Source organism: Pseudopipra pipra, chromosome 1 (genome assembly GCF_036250125.1).
Source record: "Pseudopipra pipra isolate bDixPip1 chromosome 1, bDixPip1.hap1, whole genome shotgun sequence".
Taxonomy (NCBI): domain Eukaryota; kingdom Metazoa; phylum Chordata; class Aves; order Passeriformes; family Pipridae; genus Pseudopipra; species Pseudopipra pipra.
The window spans coordinates 62,663,768-62,682,842 of record NC_087549.1 but is presented as its reverse complement, the minus strand read 5'-3'; the positions used below and the strand labels follow the sequence as shown (position 1 = coordinate 62,682,842).

At 40.5% G+C, this 19,075-nt stretch overlaps 1 protein-coding gene and 1 long non-coding RNA gene across 3 annotated transcripts in view; one reads left to right on the top strand and one right to left on the bottom strand.

Moving 5' to 3' along the window:
• SLC39A6 (solute carrier family 39 member 6) overlaps window positions 1–9,387 on the bottom strand; it is a 20,830-nt gene extending 11,443 nt beyond the window's left edge. Inside the window, exons 1-7 of the mRNA XM_064658911.1 lie at window positions 9,281–9,387; window positions 7,118–7,935; window positions 5,779–5,959; window positions 5,437–5,606; window positions 4,320–4,532; window positions 3,057–3,126; window positions 1,368–1,745 (exon numbers count right to left, since the gene is read on the bottom strand). Of these exons, the coding sequence (XP_064514981.1) occupies window positions 1,368–1,745; window positions 3,057–3,126; window positions 4,320–4,532; window positions 5,437–5,606; window positions 5,779–5,959; window positions 7,118–7,906 (1,801 nt within the window). The 5' untranslated portion in view covers window positions 7,907–7,935; window positions 9,281–9,387. The remainder of the gene's footprint in view (window positions 1–1,367; window positions 1,746–3,056; window positions 3,127–4,319; window positions 4,533–5,436; window positions 5,607–5,778; window positions 5,960–7,117; window positions 7,936–9,280) is intronic.
• LOC135416138 (uncharacterized) lies at window positions 9,384–19,075 on the top strand. Of its 2 annotated transcripts, XR_010431461.1 has the most exons (3): window positions 9,492–10,835; window positions 13,429–13,817; window positions 15,157–19,075. It is a non-coding gene; the product is annotated as an uncharacterized LOC135416138 (long non-coding RNA). The 2 variants fall into 2 exon arrangements; XR_010431460.1 differs by having other exon boundaries at window positions 9,384–10,835; window positions 13,429–19,075.

Here is a 19,075-nt window from a genome sequence, read left to right as displayed (position 1 = left end):
TTATTTTTGTGATAAAGAAATATTTTCACTGAAGCATTAGTAAAAAAGACTGAGCAACTACAACATGTTAAGGGAAGAATAGGGACATGAACAAAACAGGAAAAAAAAGATACATGTTTTGTTTACAGATAAAATAACTGTTTATACAATTTTAAATTTGAAAAAAAATGGACTATTAAGATCAACTTTAGGAACAAGATTCTGAGTAGATTATGACCGACCGATGTTTAAGAAAATAAATTTTTTTTAAAACCTTTTCCAAGAAGAGAGACTGAGGGCAGTACACTGAGCATCTGAAGAAAACTACTTCTGGAATCACAGAATCATTTAGGTTGCAAAAGACCTAAGATCAAGTCCAACTGTTAATGCTACAATTGATATAGGTATTCTTAATCCAAAAATCTGCATAAAGGCAACATACAGTGACTTCATTGGTATCTTCTCCATGAATCATGTTTCTGACAGGTAATGGCTAACTACTGTCCTACTCACACACTCCTAGGATACAAAAAGCAGCATAGATCTTCTCTGGAAGGTTAGTACAAGCACTAGGAAGAACTGCAATGCTGCTCTTTAGGGGATGGTAAGATCTGAAAATCTGGATGTGACATGACTGCTATGCAAAAGTGTAAAAGCACTCTGAAGAACGCAATGATTTGGACCAAATTAATTTTACAGCAAAAATGAATGCATGCCTACCTCCCACAGCACAGCAATCACACATATATATTGCCTAATCCATTTGGGTAAACTTTAGGCTAAAGCAGATTGAAACCAGGGCCCCTTCTCCCTGCTCACCAGTGCTCTAGGGGAACTTACACATGACATGTAACCAGGGCCCAGAAGACAGATATGCCAAGTATAGAACCCGACCTTGCTGCATAACAAGTGAAGATGGAAGAGAAAAAGAAGTAAAGAAGCCAATGACATAATGGATTGACTAAAGTAAAAAAAACCAGTTACTTTGTATGTGATGAAAAATACAAGCTTGTCATAAAAATAATTAGGATTAAAAAAAACTGTGGAACATCTGCAGGTTTTGAAATAAAAAGTCAGTCCTAAATACTGTTTTATAAGACTAGCTTTAGTTTTGAAAAATGTTAGCTTTAACTTTGCTAGAAGTAGAAAATATAGCAAAGTTTATGGATTTCCTAAAGAAACGCAGCTGTAAGCACATAATTTCTGTTTCATTTCTAACTGACCTCCATGTTGCTAAACTGGAGATTTTTCTTATTCAGAGATGCTATTGGATAGTAGTTTAGGCTTCACAGATTAATGAGCTACATTCCTAATAGAGATAAGTGACAGCAAGAAGACTTCACCATCTTCACATATAACAAAGCTGCAGAGTCCAAGTTAACACTTACCAATTGCTAGCCCATCACTAAAGTTGTGTAGTCCATCTCCCATAATCACCATCCATGCCAGAGTTGCTATCCCCGCGTCCTTCAGTTCTTCACGTGAGTAGCGCTGACTGTGACTGTGGGGATGATGGTTCTGGTGATGATGGTGATGCAGAATATGATGGTAGTCATGGTGATGGTGACTAAGATGATCTGTCTGTCCCAGGGTATCATGTAAGTGAGAATGGCATTTGTTTCTACAGCCCCTGGACACATATTCATTGTCAACCTCCTCCTGATGAGAATGAGCTATCATCACTTCCTCCTCCTCTTGTACAGTTGGCTGCTGAGACATGAAGGCTGATGGATCTTGAGAGTCTGTCCCTAGATAGCCCTCAGGCCCTGTTACAAAAACCCAGAGTATAAATGTTATACATTTTTAAAAACACCTAGGAAGAAACAAACAAACAAGTTGAACGTGTGATGTGGTAAAGAACAAACCAGTTAGTCTAGAAGATGAGACTGATAAGGCAGGTTCTTGCACAAGAAATTTTATTTTTAAGGGTTTCCACAACTTATTTTCTTTAATCAGTTTTCAGAGATAATTCCCAATAGTTCAAAATAAGAAAAACTTTTAGTTTCTGTCCCCAACTGCTGAAACAGCCCTTACATTATGGCCACAAATGCTTCCTAAAAGGTAAAAAAACTTTTAATCTAAGACCCAGTGCAATTTAAACACAACAGCATAAGGCTCCAAGTCCCAGTTTCACAGCATGAAGGCTGTTAGTTCAATTGCTTCAGAAGGACCAAGTATCTGAAAAGCATGTGCCATTTATTCATCTTAGGGCTGAAGAATAAGGACACAGAAGAGGACTACGTTACAGATAATTTTGGAAACTCCTGTATTTCATATAAATCTATGCACTTTGGTTTTATGCCTGAAAAATAAACACATAGAAATAAAGGCATCAACACAGACCATGAGAGATCCTTGTATAAACATCAAGGCACACTAAGGTTAGTTATTTTTACTAACTCCTAAAACTTGCAAAATTCTTCCCCTGCAATTAAATGAATAAATTTACGGGGGTTTTTCTACCTTAGAGACAACTTTTTCATTAGTTATAAAATTATTCTGAAAAACTGAGCGTCTCCTTTAGCTACAAGAGCTAACAAGTATCTAGTGAGGTGTGGTTTGGATTAAAGCGTGACCTTGGGGACATGTGATCATTCGCACTCCGAATACTTCAAGTAATATCTAGAATTTTAGATTATCACCCTTATAAATAATCAAACTAACAAAATCCAGACTTAAAATACACAGAAATCTAAATAATGAATCACACATATAACATCTAACAGTCTAAAGAGAAGTGCAGAAGCCAGCAGGTAAAGCTGTATTTGCAACAGCCATGGCCAGAAGAGCTTCACAGGATGACTTCAACTTCTGCTGCTAAATCCATAATTAAAAGGCTTAAGGTTTCAAAACTGTGAGTTCTCCACTTCCAACCTATTGATCCTTTTTAAAGGAAAGAAGCAAATAGAGCTAGTCCTCTATATATCAAAGCACAGGCAGGTTTGGTTTTGGAAAGAATTCAAACAGGCAGTTATCCAACCTACAGTAAGAAGCAGATCTATGAGCTGCCATCAATCAGGTGTTTTTTAAACAGCTCTGCCACAAAATAACAACTGTGCAATATTAATGAGACTTACGATCATCTGCGTCTAACTTTTCTTCATTTGCTGAAAACTTCTTACTTTCTCCATCATCTTCATTTTTTTTCTTAGTCCAAAAGAAAATACTGCAGTTACAAATATTGTACTTATTTTTCAGGATATACATAAGCAAAATTATATTCACAACATTTATGCAGCTTGCATAGAAAGAGGACAACATGGAAGAGTGGAGAAGAGGAATATTAGAAACCCAGTTAAGTATAACACAAAAAGGATTCCTCAGGCTCCACAGGAGAGGAGAAAAAACCCAAAATAACCACACAAACAAACAACAAACCCACACACATAAATACACCACATTTTTGCACAAGGAATAAGCAAAGGGGTTAGCTGAGAAGCAAAACACATCAAATACTGAGTAGAAGTTATTCCACTCATTCTTTTCTATTGTAAAGTCAATATAATGGGGGTTTTTATAATGTACAGAAGGAAAACCAAGTAAAATCTCTAATCCTTGCTCACTAATGTCTGTATCACAACAATTTAGACTCAGTATCTAGAAGAGTGTAATTAGTCTAACAGGAGATTCATTCCTGTGGCTCAGAGAAGGACACAGAAAATACTTGCTTTGCTTGAAACTCTTCATTTTCTTTCCTGTCAAATAAACTTAACTAGAGATAGGGAAAGCTCACAGTTAGTTTAGCTTCAGTATAAACCACACCAACACAACCTCCCATGATCAAAGTAAAGCTTAAGATTGTTGGAACCAGATGACCTTCAAGGTCCCTTCCAACCCAAAACTTTCTATGATTCTATTATATCACCAGCTTTTCCTGTATCTTATTTTACTGAGTCGGCTTTTACATCATTCGTTATTCCTGGCTACACTAGTCTGTAAAGAACGAGTAATTGGCAAGTTACCAACATTTATGACCTGCCAAAATTCAGTCAGAAGGAAGTCAATAATGAACAGTAACTTCTTAAATCACTCTGTTAAAACAAAGGGTGCATTTGGATGTTTGCACATTTGCTTATTAAACAATTCACTGTGATATCAAGCCTGTACTACATTGTCTGGTTATGGAAATAGCTAAAAGCCCTTAATAATGGGACCACACAAAAAGGTTATCACGCAGTTTAAAAGTATATGTATCACCAATATAAATGAAATTCTAACACTAATCAAGTCAGCTATCGCTATTAAATCAAAAACATATAATACTTGCAAAAGGATTTTAGTAAGTGTTGTCAGAAATGAGCATGCAATACAATAGAGCTTCAAAGTAGTAGTTTCCCTACCTTTTTCTTCTTGTCTTTAAACTGCTTTATTAAAGTGATCAAATGCTCCACTAGAAACATGAAGTACAAGCCTCCAAGTGCTGTAAGTCCTTTCCATGTAGAATCCAGGTAAGCACTCTCCTCTGTACTTTGAAATGCAGGATGTTTGTGCATAGAGCCTTTGTTTTGTTCAGTTAGAGGCTTTTCATGGTGATGGTGATGGTTTCCATGAGACTAAAAGGAGAACCAAAGGTGCAAAGTTGTTACATTCAAAAGAACCGTAACAAAAGAAACATAGAAAGTATTTTTTCCATATTATTTTCCTCATGTCTGGAGGCCAGACTTGACAAGTTTCACAGGGTAAATGCTCTGCATACAGACTCAAACAATTACAAAGAAATCCATTGGCTGGAAATTTGTTGATGGGAAGAAACATTATAAGGACTGAGAATAGGCCTGGTATTCACCCATTCACTGAAGCTACATTCTTATACTTTTCTGAAAGCTGGAACAAGTTAGTTTTGGGAGAGGAAGCAGCAAAATGTCTGTCTGAGAGCTTCAAGAAGGGAATTTGATTGCTAAATTTCTACCTATTTCATTGTCCATATTACATAAAAACAACTCCAAAACCAACTATCAAGTAATATTTTCCCTGGACTTCAGAAATGCTTGATTCTGATAAAAAAATTACTATAGATAAGCCATCACCATAAGTGGCTTATAACAGAAAACAGTTGATTATCTATTCCACATTTGAAGTGTTCAGTGAGCAATTTCCACTATCTGTAAAGTCCATTAAACTGGAAAAAGAACAGGCAGCATTGCCATGAACAACTTAGAACATTTATGCAAAATTCTTGCATACAAGGAACAATAAGTGACTTGGCAGCATATATATGACTAAAAACAGGAAATAGAGAGAGGGATAACGCTGTGAAGTTCTTGCACTGTAAGGACAGAAATGAGTAACACAAACAGTTTCAAATGGAAAACCATTCCATCACATAATCTATTTTACAAGGCTGAAAAGTGACTCACCAAACTGGTATTAATTAAAAGGGATTAAAATTATCATTAAGTATTACAGACAGGTGTCAAGTTCTCCGAGATGAGAAATGAAACAGTAATTAATACTTACATGTGGAAGGAGGTGTAAGAAGGCATCTCCACTCAAGGTCCCCACAGCCAGTGCCACAAGAAAACTTAGAAGAAATTTGAAAAATACACGATTCATCAGCGGCACCAATATAACACCCAATAAGGAAAGAAAACTGATGACGGAGATGGATATAAAGCCACCAATCCAGGCTGGTAAAAAAAAAAATAAATAAAGCAGTAACAACAGTAAGTAACAGCTGTACATGATTTTGTTTGCTTAACATTTCTGTTATCAAACACTTCTGATCACAGGTAAGCCACAAAGAATCATAACCAACTGAAATATGTTTCCATTAAGCTTTGATGTTAAAAAACAACCTACCTATCTGCAGAGAGTAACTTTTGGGAGGAGTTTCAGCTTTTTCACTAGTTGCATGGACTATGCAGTACTTGCCATCGATCTGATTAATAAGAGCTGGACAGAGGTAACTAAATTCTGTAGCAGACAGCAATACTTGAGTGCCTATTCCATGTGACTGCATCAGTTTTGAAGCATTTGAGCACTGCGGAAATAAGACATATGTTAAAGATTAACCAGAACCAAAATACCATGACATACCTTAAAAGGACTGCACATCCCATCTTAATTGAAATGCAGTGGTACCATATAAAAACAGCTGTATCAACACAACTCAAAAACTGGTAACAGACCAATTTAAGTGAAAAACGTCCCTCCACCCCTTTCCTCTCCCAGAAAGCTCATTTGGGAGTCCTGGTAGATAATTATCACTCATTCTCAGCACAAGTGGGTCAGATGCTTTTTGCTGTATAAACAGAAAAGGCCTAATACCTTTCATTCTGTTTTAAAGGCCACACAAGGAAGCTATAACAAGGTCAAAAACCTTTTTATAGAAGTGACTACTATGGAAAGTCTTACACAGAGCACGTTCTGCATACACTTCCTCTAGTAAAGAGCTCCCCATTGGATGACCTACATGTAGTCTCACCAAGTTTAAAGAACAGTAGTACTTCTGCTTTGACTGTGCAGAACACAGCAACAACTTGTGAATTCAGTACCTACAGTCACACGTTACACAACATCCAGTCTGAATTACCTGGCATGGCTGCAAATGTTAAGACCCCAATTGCCTTTTAAAGGCTTTAACAGAAAAGGACTTGACTGTGTAAAAAAACTGCCTACAACACAATTATTGACTTTACTGGCCCTACTTTTTACTATTTTAAAGTACCAGGTAACTTTTTGACACAATATTTTTTACAGTTGGTTTCTATATACAGTCTTGAAGACGGGGAGGGGGTTGAAGGAAAATGGTTCTGTGCTATCACAGCTGTGACAGCTTTGATAAGAATGACAGTATTTTAATTAGATTTTTTTACTTTCATCATATTATTAAGAAAACAAGACAGTTTTAAATTTTAAATGTTTTTCATTTTTAGTAATATTTTAAATTATTATATAAATAGTAAATATATTAAACAAAGTATACATTTATACTTAATTTTCCTCTGAGCTTGTGAACATGACACAACATTCCTTCAAAATGTTAAGTTTCAAGGGAAGTTGTTTGCATGTGTTTTGCCATGGGTATGGTTACACCACAAAGCTTGCACCCAGCTGAACGACATGCATCTGACAAATAAGCCATGACAACATTCCCAGCGGATCCGGATTCCTGAGAATACAACAGAATCGGACTCACCTCTTGAGTGCTTTGTTTTTTCAGTTTAGAATACAGGTAACTTCCTCCTTCCGACTCCTTCGGGGAAGCACGAGATTCATTTGCCTTGCTGACAGCAAGCCAGCTCGCATTGCGGCCGCCCGTGACATTGACGGCATTGGGGCCGGTCAGCCCTGAGCGAGCAACTGTCTTGACTTCCCCAGGTTGCACATTCTGCACCTCGGAGTGGCCACCTGCAGAAGCAGTGATGACAGAGGCCATTATTTCATTAACGGTGTTCTTGCTGCGTACAAAGTTCTGCTGGTGTTCCACATTCTCCGCTTTATGAGGTTCCTTCACGTGGCCGTTCCTGTGGTCTTTGTTAGCATCAGATTCATGGTTTGGACAAGCAGTCTTCTCGGAGCTTTTACTCAACGAAACATGATTATGGTGAAAGTGATGATCGTGATCATGGTCATGGTCATGATCATGATGATCATGATCGTGGTGATCATGGTCATGATCATGGTGATCATGGTCATGATCATGGCCTATTTTAATCCTTTTCATTTTATCTATACCTATGTTCTGGAGAAGTTTTCTAAACCCATCAATTGATAGAGAGTTGTTTTCTCCATAACGATGAAAAAGTTCTTGAAGGTGAAACTTCTGTATTAGTCCTGCCAAGTCAGTATTAATGCCCACTGTCTTTTCTGGAAAAGCTCTCTCTGATGTATGCACAACAGTAACGGTCTCCACTCCATGATGATAACTTTCACACAGCAGTATGGAAAAGGATACAAGGAAAATAACTGATACCGTACTCTCCATTGCAGTTCCTTTTTAGCAGTGCAAACAATCTAAAAAAAGAGGAAAATGTTAACAGTTTGCATAGAACTGATCACATCTTCCTCTGTAATGCTAGTTCATAATTTGCTTAAACAAACAAAAAAACCCACAACAAAATCAAACACTTCTCAAAGCATCAATGCAGAGAGACATTTAAACTTCTTATGCATTCAGCACTTTTCCCAGATGTGTGGCCTCAGGCAACAGGAGATGGAAGCTGCATACCACAGTGAGGTCACTGGCCATAAACACCTCCCCAGGTGCAAGCTTACCTTTGTTTAGCTTCACCTGAGTCACTGCTAATACTGGCTAAACAATGAGAGCCCTCAAGGGTGCACCAACTCAGTTCTAGGTTAGGGTTTTCTCGTGCTTAAAAGAAGCCCTATAATTTCTCTCTTAGGAATGAATAAGTAGTATAAACTATATGCTCCTGCTTAAAAATCAAAACTCCCAACCTTTAATCACTGGATTTCCTGGAGGTTTTGGCAAACCAGCTGGGCGAGTGCTTCCACCACTCCACAAAAATGCATTTGTTATGCTGCCATGTTCTATCTGTGTTTTAACATTACGGCCACACGGCTTCTTTCACTAGGCAGGCAGACCATTGCTGTGGACCAGACGCTCACAAGCGTTTATGTGTTTCATTCCATAAATATAAATACTCCAGCAAGGCTGCGAATGAACTGCTGTGGAGGCTGCGTGCAGGGCTACACCCGAGGGCTGCCTCCCTTTTCCAGGGAGACACAGAGAACATAACCTAAAGCCGAGAACCTCAGTTTCCTAAAAGATTAGTCAGCCTTAAAAACTCCACACCGCCGGCAGAAAGGGACGGCCGAGAGGTGACCTCATCAATGTCTATGAGTATCTGAAGGAGGAGTGCCAAGAGGATGGATCCAGGCTCTTCTCCGTGGCGCCAACCAACAGGACAAGAGAGAACGGGCAGAAACTGATGCACAAGGAGTACCACCGGAACATGACGAGAAGCTTATTTACTGGGCGGGTGACCGCGCACTGGAACAAGTTGCCCGGAGAGGTTGTGGAGTCTCCCTCACTGGAGACACTCAGGAACCATCTGGGCACCATCCTGTGCCATGTGCGCAAGGACGGCCCTGCTCGAGCAGGGAGGCCGGACCAGATGCTCCACTGTTGCTCCTCCCGACCTGCCCCGCTCTGTGGTTCCGTGACCCGCAGGAGCCGCGCCCGCGCTCACGGTCCCCGCTGCCGACGCCGCGGCGGCCCCGGACACCGGCACTGCCCTGAGCGCCGCGCTGGGGCAGGCCCGGCCCCGGGCCGGCTCCGGGCCGTGAGAGGGCAGCAGCCGCGGGAAGGGGAGGAGAAAAAGAAGACAGAGGTTACCTGGCCCGCCGCCGGGACGGGCTGAGCCCTGCCGCCGCTGCCCGCCCGCGCCGGCCACGCCGCGCCCCTGCCCCTTCCCTTTCCCTTCCTTTTCCGGGTACGGCGGCCGCCACGCGCCGCTCCGGAGCTTCTCCAACGGCGGAGAGGGGCGGGAGTCACGTGGGGGTGGCGGAGCTGTGGCTTCCACATCGGCTGTGTGGCTTCCACACCACCCGAGGGTCTCATCGCCCCCCCCCCCCCCCCCCCCCGTCCGAGTGCTGCCGGTGCCCTGCGGGAGCTGCTGCGGGGCTCTGTACGGGGCTACAGGGACCAGCCCAGGGGGAACCGTGCGGGCTGGGGGAGGGCAAGGCGGGAGAGAGAGCCCAGGAGGAACCGTGCGGGCTGGGGGAGGGCAAGGCGGGAGAGAGTCAGCAGCGCGGAGGAGGTGGCCCAGGAGGAAGACTGAGTCCCGAGAGGGTCGTTATTTACGAAAGCACTGAAGTTTGGGTTTGGTGGTGTTTGGAAGATGGCGGTTCCGTGCGAGGTGTGAAGTGCTCCCCAAAGAGTTAAAAGGATGAGAGTCAGAGAGGTTCCTCCCAGAAAATACGAGTTGTTCCGAGCTGGAATCAGCGGCTTGGATGATGGTGCTGGGTGTGGTAGCATCCCTTGGAGGGATGCTTGGAAAGGGCTTTGTACGAGGACTCCTAGTCTCAAAGAGTACATGTGCAGGCAAGCAAGGGCTGGAAGTGGGCTGACTGGTTGTAAACAAGGGGTGCGGGTAAATGGTAGGCGATGTCGGGTTTTGTTGTCATCCACGAGGCCATGGCGGTGAACACTCTTTGGTCGAACTGCCATTGTAACTAACGATCTGGCAGAAGAAAACTGTGCTCTGCTCATGAGTCGACAAAGACACTGTAAGAAGGGAATGAGGTCACCTCGGAGAAAGTCTTGAAACTTGCTAAAAACATGTTGCTTTCTTCTGAATACGCATACTCAGTTTTTCAAACGTTGCTTTGCTGTACCGCTTTTCTTATCTCGTCATGAGCCCTTCACCACTGTGTATTCCTGGAATAGGCTCTCTTACATTTCCTCTTTACTCCTCTACCATTTCCAGAGTTTTACATTCTACCATCATATGATTAATATTGCTAGTAAAGTGGGTGCAGTTGTGCTTACCCATCCCAGCTGGCTCTGGAATTTGGCTTCTCTTGTGTGATCAGTTGCCAAGATTTTTCAGCTTGCTAGAGTGTGAAAGCAACACTGAATCCTGCTGCAAGATCTGGCTTTACCAATGACTCCTAAATGTTATACCAGTGACTTAAACTTAACATCCAAACCATTCTTGGCCATTGTTCTCCTTCTGCTGTCTGCATTCTTGACCTTGCTCACCAGTCAGGAGGTGACAGATCTATCTTTTTTATGCCTAATACCTCCAACTCTGACTGAATTAAACCTCTTTGTTTTGTGAGTTCAGCTGACTGAAGGACAGAAGGGAAATATGCATTATGAACAACTCCAGAAACAGAGAGCAACATGTCAGAAGGTTATGGATTTGTTCCGTGCAGTCACTTTTGAGGTATTGAAAAAAACTCTGTGTCCCTCAACCTTACTCTTCTTTTTTTCTTTTCCCCTGGAGGAAGAGAGGGAGGCTATAAAATGCAGGAGTGGGTGGTGTTTTTTGTTTAATGCTAATTCATTTACCATGAATACTATTTACTAGATGCCTTAGTAATATTTCAGTAACACAGCATTTATGTCTATGATACTATTGTTAATCATTTGATTGGGGTAAATTATTTTTTTTTAAATTTTTTCAAATTACAGCTCCTAAATGATGGAGCCTGTTTTTCTAGCCTCTTGAATGCATCCATTGTCTCTGTTTCGCTGTGTAAAATCTGCAGTTTCCTCTAACATCTTGTCAAGGTCATGTACAGACCTAAGTGCTAGAGCTTAGGTCACAGAACTGGTCTTCAGTGCTAAAATGCTTACTATTTTTTTGTTGTTGTTGTTTAATTTGAGTAGCTAACACACATCAGGTAGGCGAAAAGAACCCATGCTGGTAAAAACAATTCACTGAAAAAACTTATTTGCAGTAAAACTTGATGTCAGGTCAGTTTTACGGTACCTGAATTATCTCAGTAAGTTTATCTCATGGTAAAATTAAAGCCCTTCAGTCTATTTTTGCCCTTTCTGTTAGCCATGTCTTAGTCCAGCCATGAGCTCTGGAGTAGCTGTGACCAGATAAAACAAAGGTCTTGGTGACCCTTGTGGATGGTTTAATGAATGTGTAAAAATCTCTTAACCTGTGGACAAATGGGAAACATTACTTAGAGAGTCAGTGGAGAGCAAACCAGGAAGCAGTTTGATAGCTGTCTTAATTCATCATGGGACTTCGTCTTAATGACAGTGTGTAGCTCCAGGCCTCTGTTCCTGAAAGAGTATGTTTGGAATTGAAAAGACCATCTTTGTTGGGATTTTTGGTTATTTTTTTTCCTGTTCAGAAGAGCTTTTCAGGAGGTGACAGCCTTTTCAGCATGGAAAAGAGATGGATGAGGAAGTATAGGATGGAAGTGGAAAAGTTTATGAAATATTACCACCTGCTTAACTGCTCTGACTGGTGTCGCCCAAAAATTTCTTGATTGCTTTGCTGAGTATGTGTCAATGCAAATGCTTTAAAACGTAGTGATGTGGAACCAGTAAGGAGCCGGCTGTTCGTGCAGTTCTAGTCTCTTTGCATGACTTTATCACAGCTGTGTTGTATGAGCTCAACATTACACATTTAGCAGAGATGATGATAAAGAAGTGAGCAGGGAAGTGGCCCTGAGCATGGTGCTGAGGGCCACTTTTCTGTGGTCTTTCTAAGCTTCTATCCGTAGAATTTTCTTGAGGTTTGGAAGGTTTTATATTTCCTTGCCTTTTAACTTTTAATTGAGAACGGCTATGTGATTAGAAATATTAAATGTATGAATGAAAACTCTGAAAGTTAAAAACCAAAAGTTTGTTTTAAACTGCAGAGCTGTTACCATGCAATTCCTGGACCAGCGTAGCCTCATGCAAAACTCCCTTATTTTTCTTTAAAATCTCCAGTAATCCTTTTATTCTCTTAACAGCATTCCGCAATTGTAAAGAAATCCCCGAATCAGCAATTCCTTCTGTTATTCTTCCAAAAAGTTCCTCTCCCCAATGACATACTGAACAACTAGTTAGCAATTGCATATTTGATGGTATTATATTCTAATTCCTAAAGATATATTTTAATGTAGCAATGTCCTTAGTTTGTGTGTGTGTTCTGTGATGGTTTTTAAAATACTTAGAATTCTGTCTGGAGAAAAATAGTATTACTGGCTATGTCTGCTGAATGGCTGCAGATTTTTAGTAGCCTACAAGGTGAGCTCTGGCGGTTTGGGGGTTTTTTAATTAGCACATGAACAGAGCAGTTGTTTCTTAAGTAACAAAGTATATATAAATATATGTCTTTCAATAGAGATGCTAACAAGCAGTACCTAAGCCCTTACCTAAGAATCTCCAGGACCTTCTCCTGTACTCCTGTCTCTCTTCAGTGACTCATTCTCATGTCAACAAATTCTTTTCCAAAGACCTCTCTGAAATAGAGAGGTTTTAACAGAAGAAATAGTTATTTGGAAGCTGCACAGGAGGAGCATTCAGATCCTTTTGTGCTCTGCTTAGCTGCACAGACATCCAGGGAAGCACTAACTGCCAGGATGAGGCTTCAACTTGTATCTTATATTTTCTTACAAATTGTGGCTATAGTCACAACATTTCAATTTAGATGTACTTGCAAATAATTTCTACAGAATGAGCCCTAAAATGATTAAAAGGGTAAAGAACAGAAATAAAATATGAAAGTTGTGCTATCTTTCCCTACAGAGCATCTTTTGCCTTTAGCTTTATCTATCAGTTATTGAACTCATTGGGAAAACTCCCTAGGGATTTGTGCATGCTATCACAGGCACTTACAAACCAAAAGCTTTGCAGTTTGGGTCTGTTGGGGTTCTTGTGTTCAGTAATTTTGATTGTATTTTGTGTTCATCAATGCTTATGATGTATCTAGAATATCTGTATTGAAAATAATTTGTAAATTTTTCAGCTGTGCTTGATAATGTAACAATAATACAGAAAATTGGTTTATTTCCACATGATGTGACCAGAGGCTGATTGCCATGAGCACAGAGGAGCGATGACAGGAGGTGAAACTCCAGTGACAAAATCACTGGGAAAACATCAGGGAAGAACACCCTGATCTGGATCTGGGACTGTAAAAGGAGGAGGATGTGCCTCAGGACCAAGTGTGAAACTCACCACACAAGTTAATGGAAGAGGCTCTCTGGGTTACTACAGATACCACATCATCCTGAAAGGGACGTTGTCCTTGCATCCCATAATGACTTCAGAAATCCTTGGGATTGTGCAAGACTTATTATAAAACATTAAGTAGAAGGACCAAGGTAGGGAAAAGGAGGATCAAGGTGTTTTGAGGAGGGACAAATGTGAGAAGATAAGGAAGAGGTAGCAATAAGGGCCAGTTGTAAGGCCGCTGGTAAGTACCTGATTAGTGCTGCTTTTCCAACATTGTTGCTGAACTTCATTTGCAACTGTTTTCATGGATGAGGGTCTGTCTGTCAGTGGATGGACAGCTAAGTACCAGTGAACAGAGAGAGGACCAGCGGTCACAGGGGCCCATGCTTCTGTGATACCAGCAGCTGCAAAGACTGGAGTGTGTGTAGGGCTGAGTGCCAGCAACTGGACAGATGCCCAGACATAGATATCCATTTGTCTGGAGTGGCAGCAGCTGGAAAGACTGGAGTACATGTGTCTTGTGAGGATCTGTACATCACTGTGTGTAATTACTAAAGAGCATGAAGCTGGGCTAGCAGGCTAGTAAGATAAGCTTGGGAGCCAAGTACTGGAGATACCAGAGAACTCTGAGTGTGGTCTATGGGAGGGACTAGGAGCTCCAGGCCAGCTGTGGGAAGGACCCATGGGGTCAGGGGACCAGCTGTAAGAGAGCCTGTTAGCACGTACCTTTGTACATGAGGCGACTGTCAGATCAGGGGATTCAGGGGCTGGGTACAGTTTGAGTAAGACCAGTTACCAGAGAGAGTCAGAGGGTGTGTGTCACATGCTCCCAGGGGTTTGGGACCCAGCAACCCATGTGGACGTGCAGGCCTTAGGGGTTTTTATGTCCAGGTGCCAGACATTGGAGACACCAGAAGATCCAGCAGTCAGTTACTGGACAGATGGAGTGTCTATGAACAGCCACTGGAGTATTGTATGGAGTGTGTGTTCCTTGTTCACAGGCCTTCATCCTAATCAGCCAGACAGGGGAACAGTATTGTGGGTGCTGGTGTTGTTGGTGGTTGTGCCAGGGCTATGTTTTTTGTCTGTGTATCTGTGTGGATGGCTGCGTGTGCATGTGTGTACTGTACACTTCCACCTATTGAGAAAACATGCTCAGCCCCACTATTGGCATCCTGGCCTCTACTGGGCAACAAGATTTGGTAACCTCTAATAACTATTGTTGTTTGGGTATTGTAGTGGTATTGGGTCTAGACAGAGAAAGGCTGAGTTTTCAGGAAGGAAAAGAGTGTAAGCAACAGCAAAGTATACTAGAAAGGAATATGGAGAAAACGAGGAGAGAGGGGAGGGGAAGAGAGAAGCACTCTAGAGAGACCTATTTAGAATTTTAGAAAAATGCACTTTGTTATATAGCAAGGCTATATATATATACACACAACATACACAGTACAATAATATGCAATAGTTTTATACATTCTTGTGGATGCTATTGAATGAAAGATGCTGAAGGAGGAGAAAAACAGCATTTATTCATGCATGGCATGCTTTTAAGTACTATAAGTTATTATTTATCTTCACAGGAGACTTTACAACATAATTACAAGGTATCTCAGGATGGAAATTCTGTTCCTTTGTGCCACTGGAATATAATAGTCAAAGTGTCTGAGTACAGTTTATCATCTGTAGCTTAGAGCTTTTATTCTAAAAGTTGTCAAAGCTGCATCATAGAACATGCATGTTTTATGTATGTCTAAAACACAGGGGTAGCAATTCTTTCATCAGCAACTTTCTGCTTAATTAGAAAAAGTTATATTTAAAAAACACAGAAGCAATAGCTTCCTCATTTGTTTGTTCCTCCTCATTTGTTTGTTCCTTTTTTCCATGTTTGATTGCATAAATAGAAGCCTGAATCTCAAGTGCCCTGACTCAATCAGCAGAGGCAGGCTGCAAATCTTACTGGGATAGCACTGGGCTTTTTGACACTCATTGCCTTCACTTCTGTACTTGAGCCAACAATGCAACATTCACTTACAACAAGAAAATTCATGGTGAAGAATGATGTTCATGGTAGCAGCATATTCTCTGCAATTTTAGGTACAGTGTCTTGTAAAAGGAGTGTTGCACCAGGATGACCTCTGCTGCAGCTCTTTTATTTGGGCTGAACGCAGGACTGGATTGATGGCCGGCCACCTTTCCCTTTGACACAGCCTGCTCCTTTTTTGCACCCTGATTTGCTTTGTCCTAACAGAAGAATGATGCCACTTTGGTTTGTGTATTTGGAAAATGGATTGTAATAGTGGAAGCCATAGCTGTTTAATGAACTGTTGGAATAAAGTTTTGGAATTCAGATTGCTTGGAAAACTAGGACTGTTAAAAGCTGGATTCAAAAAGCGCGTATGAGCGCAGCAGTTTTAGCTGTATTTTAGATTCTCTGCTGGATACAGAAGATAATTGGAAGGCATGCATTTGGGGAGTTGTCTTTCTAAACACGAGTTTAAAATCAAAGTTTTCAAAGCCAAATGTCTTTGAAATTACTGAAGCTAATGAATACTTAGCATCTCAGAATACAAGCCTGCTTGTTTACATTCTTCAGTCTGGATCTAGCATTCCCATGCTATTTTAAAAGCCTGTCTTTAATGAATAATGTAAGTTTAAATTCTGATCAGTAAAGCTTTAATGGCTGCCATTAAGGTAATATATGAAGTAAACCTGTTCTGACACAAAGCCTGGATCACAGATGGAGACATTAACTGGAAAATCTATACCTTAAAAGTATTGCTGTATTTCTGTTTGGCACTTTCTGGAAAGAAATAGCAACATGTGTGTTGGGTAGGTCTTGGGACATGCCACAGTTGCTTGTTTACATTCTGCAGAATAGATTGTGTGTTGTAGTAACTGTACATAAGTAGACAAACTCTAAAACTGCATGTAGCACTTTTAACACTTTAGATAAGCTACACCTCTGGAACTACTTAGCACATGCAGGGTTTCTAGATATCAAGCAACCAAGCTCTAACGTTCAGAATTTCTTGTCACATTTCTGTAAGTAGGAGACCTGCTGTTTGTCTCAAAACTTGCCTGTTTTGACAAACTGTTACTCTAATGTCCTCACTTGTGTTAAATTATTGCTGCTTTCAGGTGTGCTTGTTTCAAAACTGTGATACCAAAGTAACCTCATACAGGGGACAGATGCCACAGTAATATTTAGGATTATTGTCATTATGTTTTCTTCTGCCTGGTATGTATTAAATTTGGATGGTATAATATCTCTTGTGAAATAGAACACTAGTAGATAACTTGAAAACCAGGCACTGCCAGGTTTTTTTTCCTATCGAACTAATTTCCTTTGAACCTGAAGCAGCATCCATCAGCTCTTGTCAGCAGCACAACGAGGCAGGACTGTATATTGTCAGTGGAATACCAATTAGCCTTTAATTTTACCACACGTCCAATCAAAAGAGCTATTGCTTTCACATGATGGCAGAAGGTCATTAAAACAAATGATCTTGCTGCCAGACAATGACAACAAAACCACAGCTCAGTAAGTAGTGTATCTGTTATTGAGCACTGACAGCACACTCAGTGCTGTGCTGCACTCATTTTTTCATTCTGAGTTGTTGCTGGTGATCTGATGGCCTGAGAGCTATAGCTAAAACATTGTCTCCTAACCTAACCTGTTAAGATACAATATTATTTGCTCAGACACACAAGTACACAGTTACTTTTGATGTCATAGCTGTCAAATTCTGTAGCTCTTCCTTTGCTTTCAGCTGCGCTTGCAGTTTTAATTTTTAGTAGTCTTCTCCAGAAGAAATAGCAGCCTGTCCTTTAGTACCCTGAGTGGTGGTTCTTCAACCCTGGCAAAGTAAGTGCTGATGCATTACTTAAGATGTTACAGTTTGTCTGGGTTCAGTCATCAGGATTCTCTGAAGTGTTTCACTTCATATTCTACTGTGAACCATGGCTGGTTCAATGCTCTCTTCTGTTTGGGACATGAAAGAATTTGCAGATTCTAACTTTCTCATATTTCTCATCCTACTCAGTTTTAGACTTTCTTCTTGTAAGGCAGTTGCCTGTTTGCCATCCTTTATCTTGAGAGCAAACTACTCCACAAAATTCCAAAGTAATGCAGTTACTACTGTATAATTGAAAGGTGCTATTCACAGATCTCAGTCAATCACACAAAGCGTTAACATGTGTTAATGTTTTTACATTCAAAAATAACATTCAAAAAACTCTATATACTGGTAATAGATACTAATTCCCTTACCATTTATGCTTTTAAGATGTCTGTGCAAAAGTAAAATAGAGAAACAAAATTGGAAATAGAGCATGAGTGACAACAAAAGAAAATCCTACTCTATATGTAAGAATTTCAGTTCAAGTCTGCAATTTTTTTCTGTGCTGAGTTTTTCCACTGATTTTGCTCAACAATATCATCAACACTGAGAACTCCTGCAGAGATGCTGCATTGGTAGCAATCAGGAAAAAATATTTTTATGCTTGTTGCACAATAATCTAGACACCCAGTTTGTGATTTTTTTTTCTGACTAACAGCTTCTTAAAAAGGAAAAATTTGCACTGATGGCAAATGGTCCTGTGAGAGGCCCTTGACCTGTCTGTAAATCAGGTTGCAAGTGAGCATCCAGAAAATGAGTATTGTGCAATCATTGACCCAATGACCACATCTCTTCCCCCCTCCTCCACAACTGAGGAGAGCTTATTTTTTTCAGTGTCACCAGAATGTTCTTAACAGTGAAGAAAAAAAATGATGTAGCTGTTACCCAAGTCAGTTGTAGTCTCCAAGCCTCCTGATAGTAAGCAGATCTCTTCATAAGTGGTGTCCTGAGAAAGTATGATGCCTCCTGTCTGCTTCATTCACCAAATGCAGAGATCAGATATTTGGATTAGAGAACTACAGATACATGAAAACCATTGCCTATACTGTCTGTGGCAGCCAGTCCTGGGTGGGTGTCCTGACTTGATGGAATGGGAATGTATGCTAATTGAGTGCAGCACAGCTCTAGTAAGTCTGATTTTTCACTGAGGTGTATTCTAAAAGCTTTAGCTGAAGCCATTGGCACAATGCCCAAGAATTACCCTGGACTGACTTTTACAAGGTGGTGAAAGGATGGAGCAAAAGTGAGACCTGAAGTGTGAGAAATCCTGTCTTCCAAGGAGAATGTTTTAACTAACAGTGTAGTTGTGGGAAAAGAAGAAAAATATTTTTCCATTACCTAGTTTCTCACACTGCCACCTCAAATGTGATGGATCAGAAAAGCCTTCAAGTATTCTCCGTGCTCTGTCTCATAAGCAGTTACGGCTTAAATCCTAAAGAGAGGAATGGAGACATGTAAGAATTTACATTAAATATGTGTATTTGGTATACAAAACTTAATATCTACCTGTTGTGAATTCATGCCTCCATATTGAACTTTGTTTTCTTATGGTTATTTTAAAACCCTAAAGTACTGCTTATTAAATGTCTTTAGAAATTAA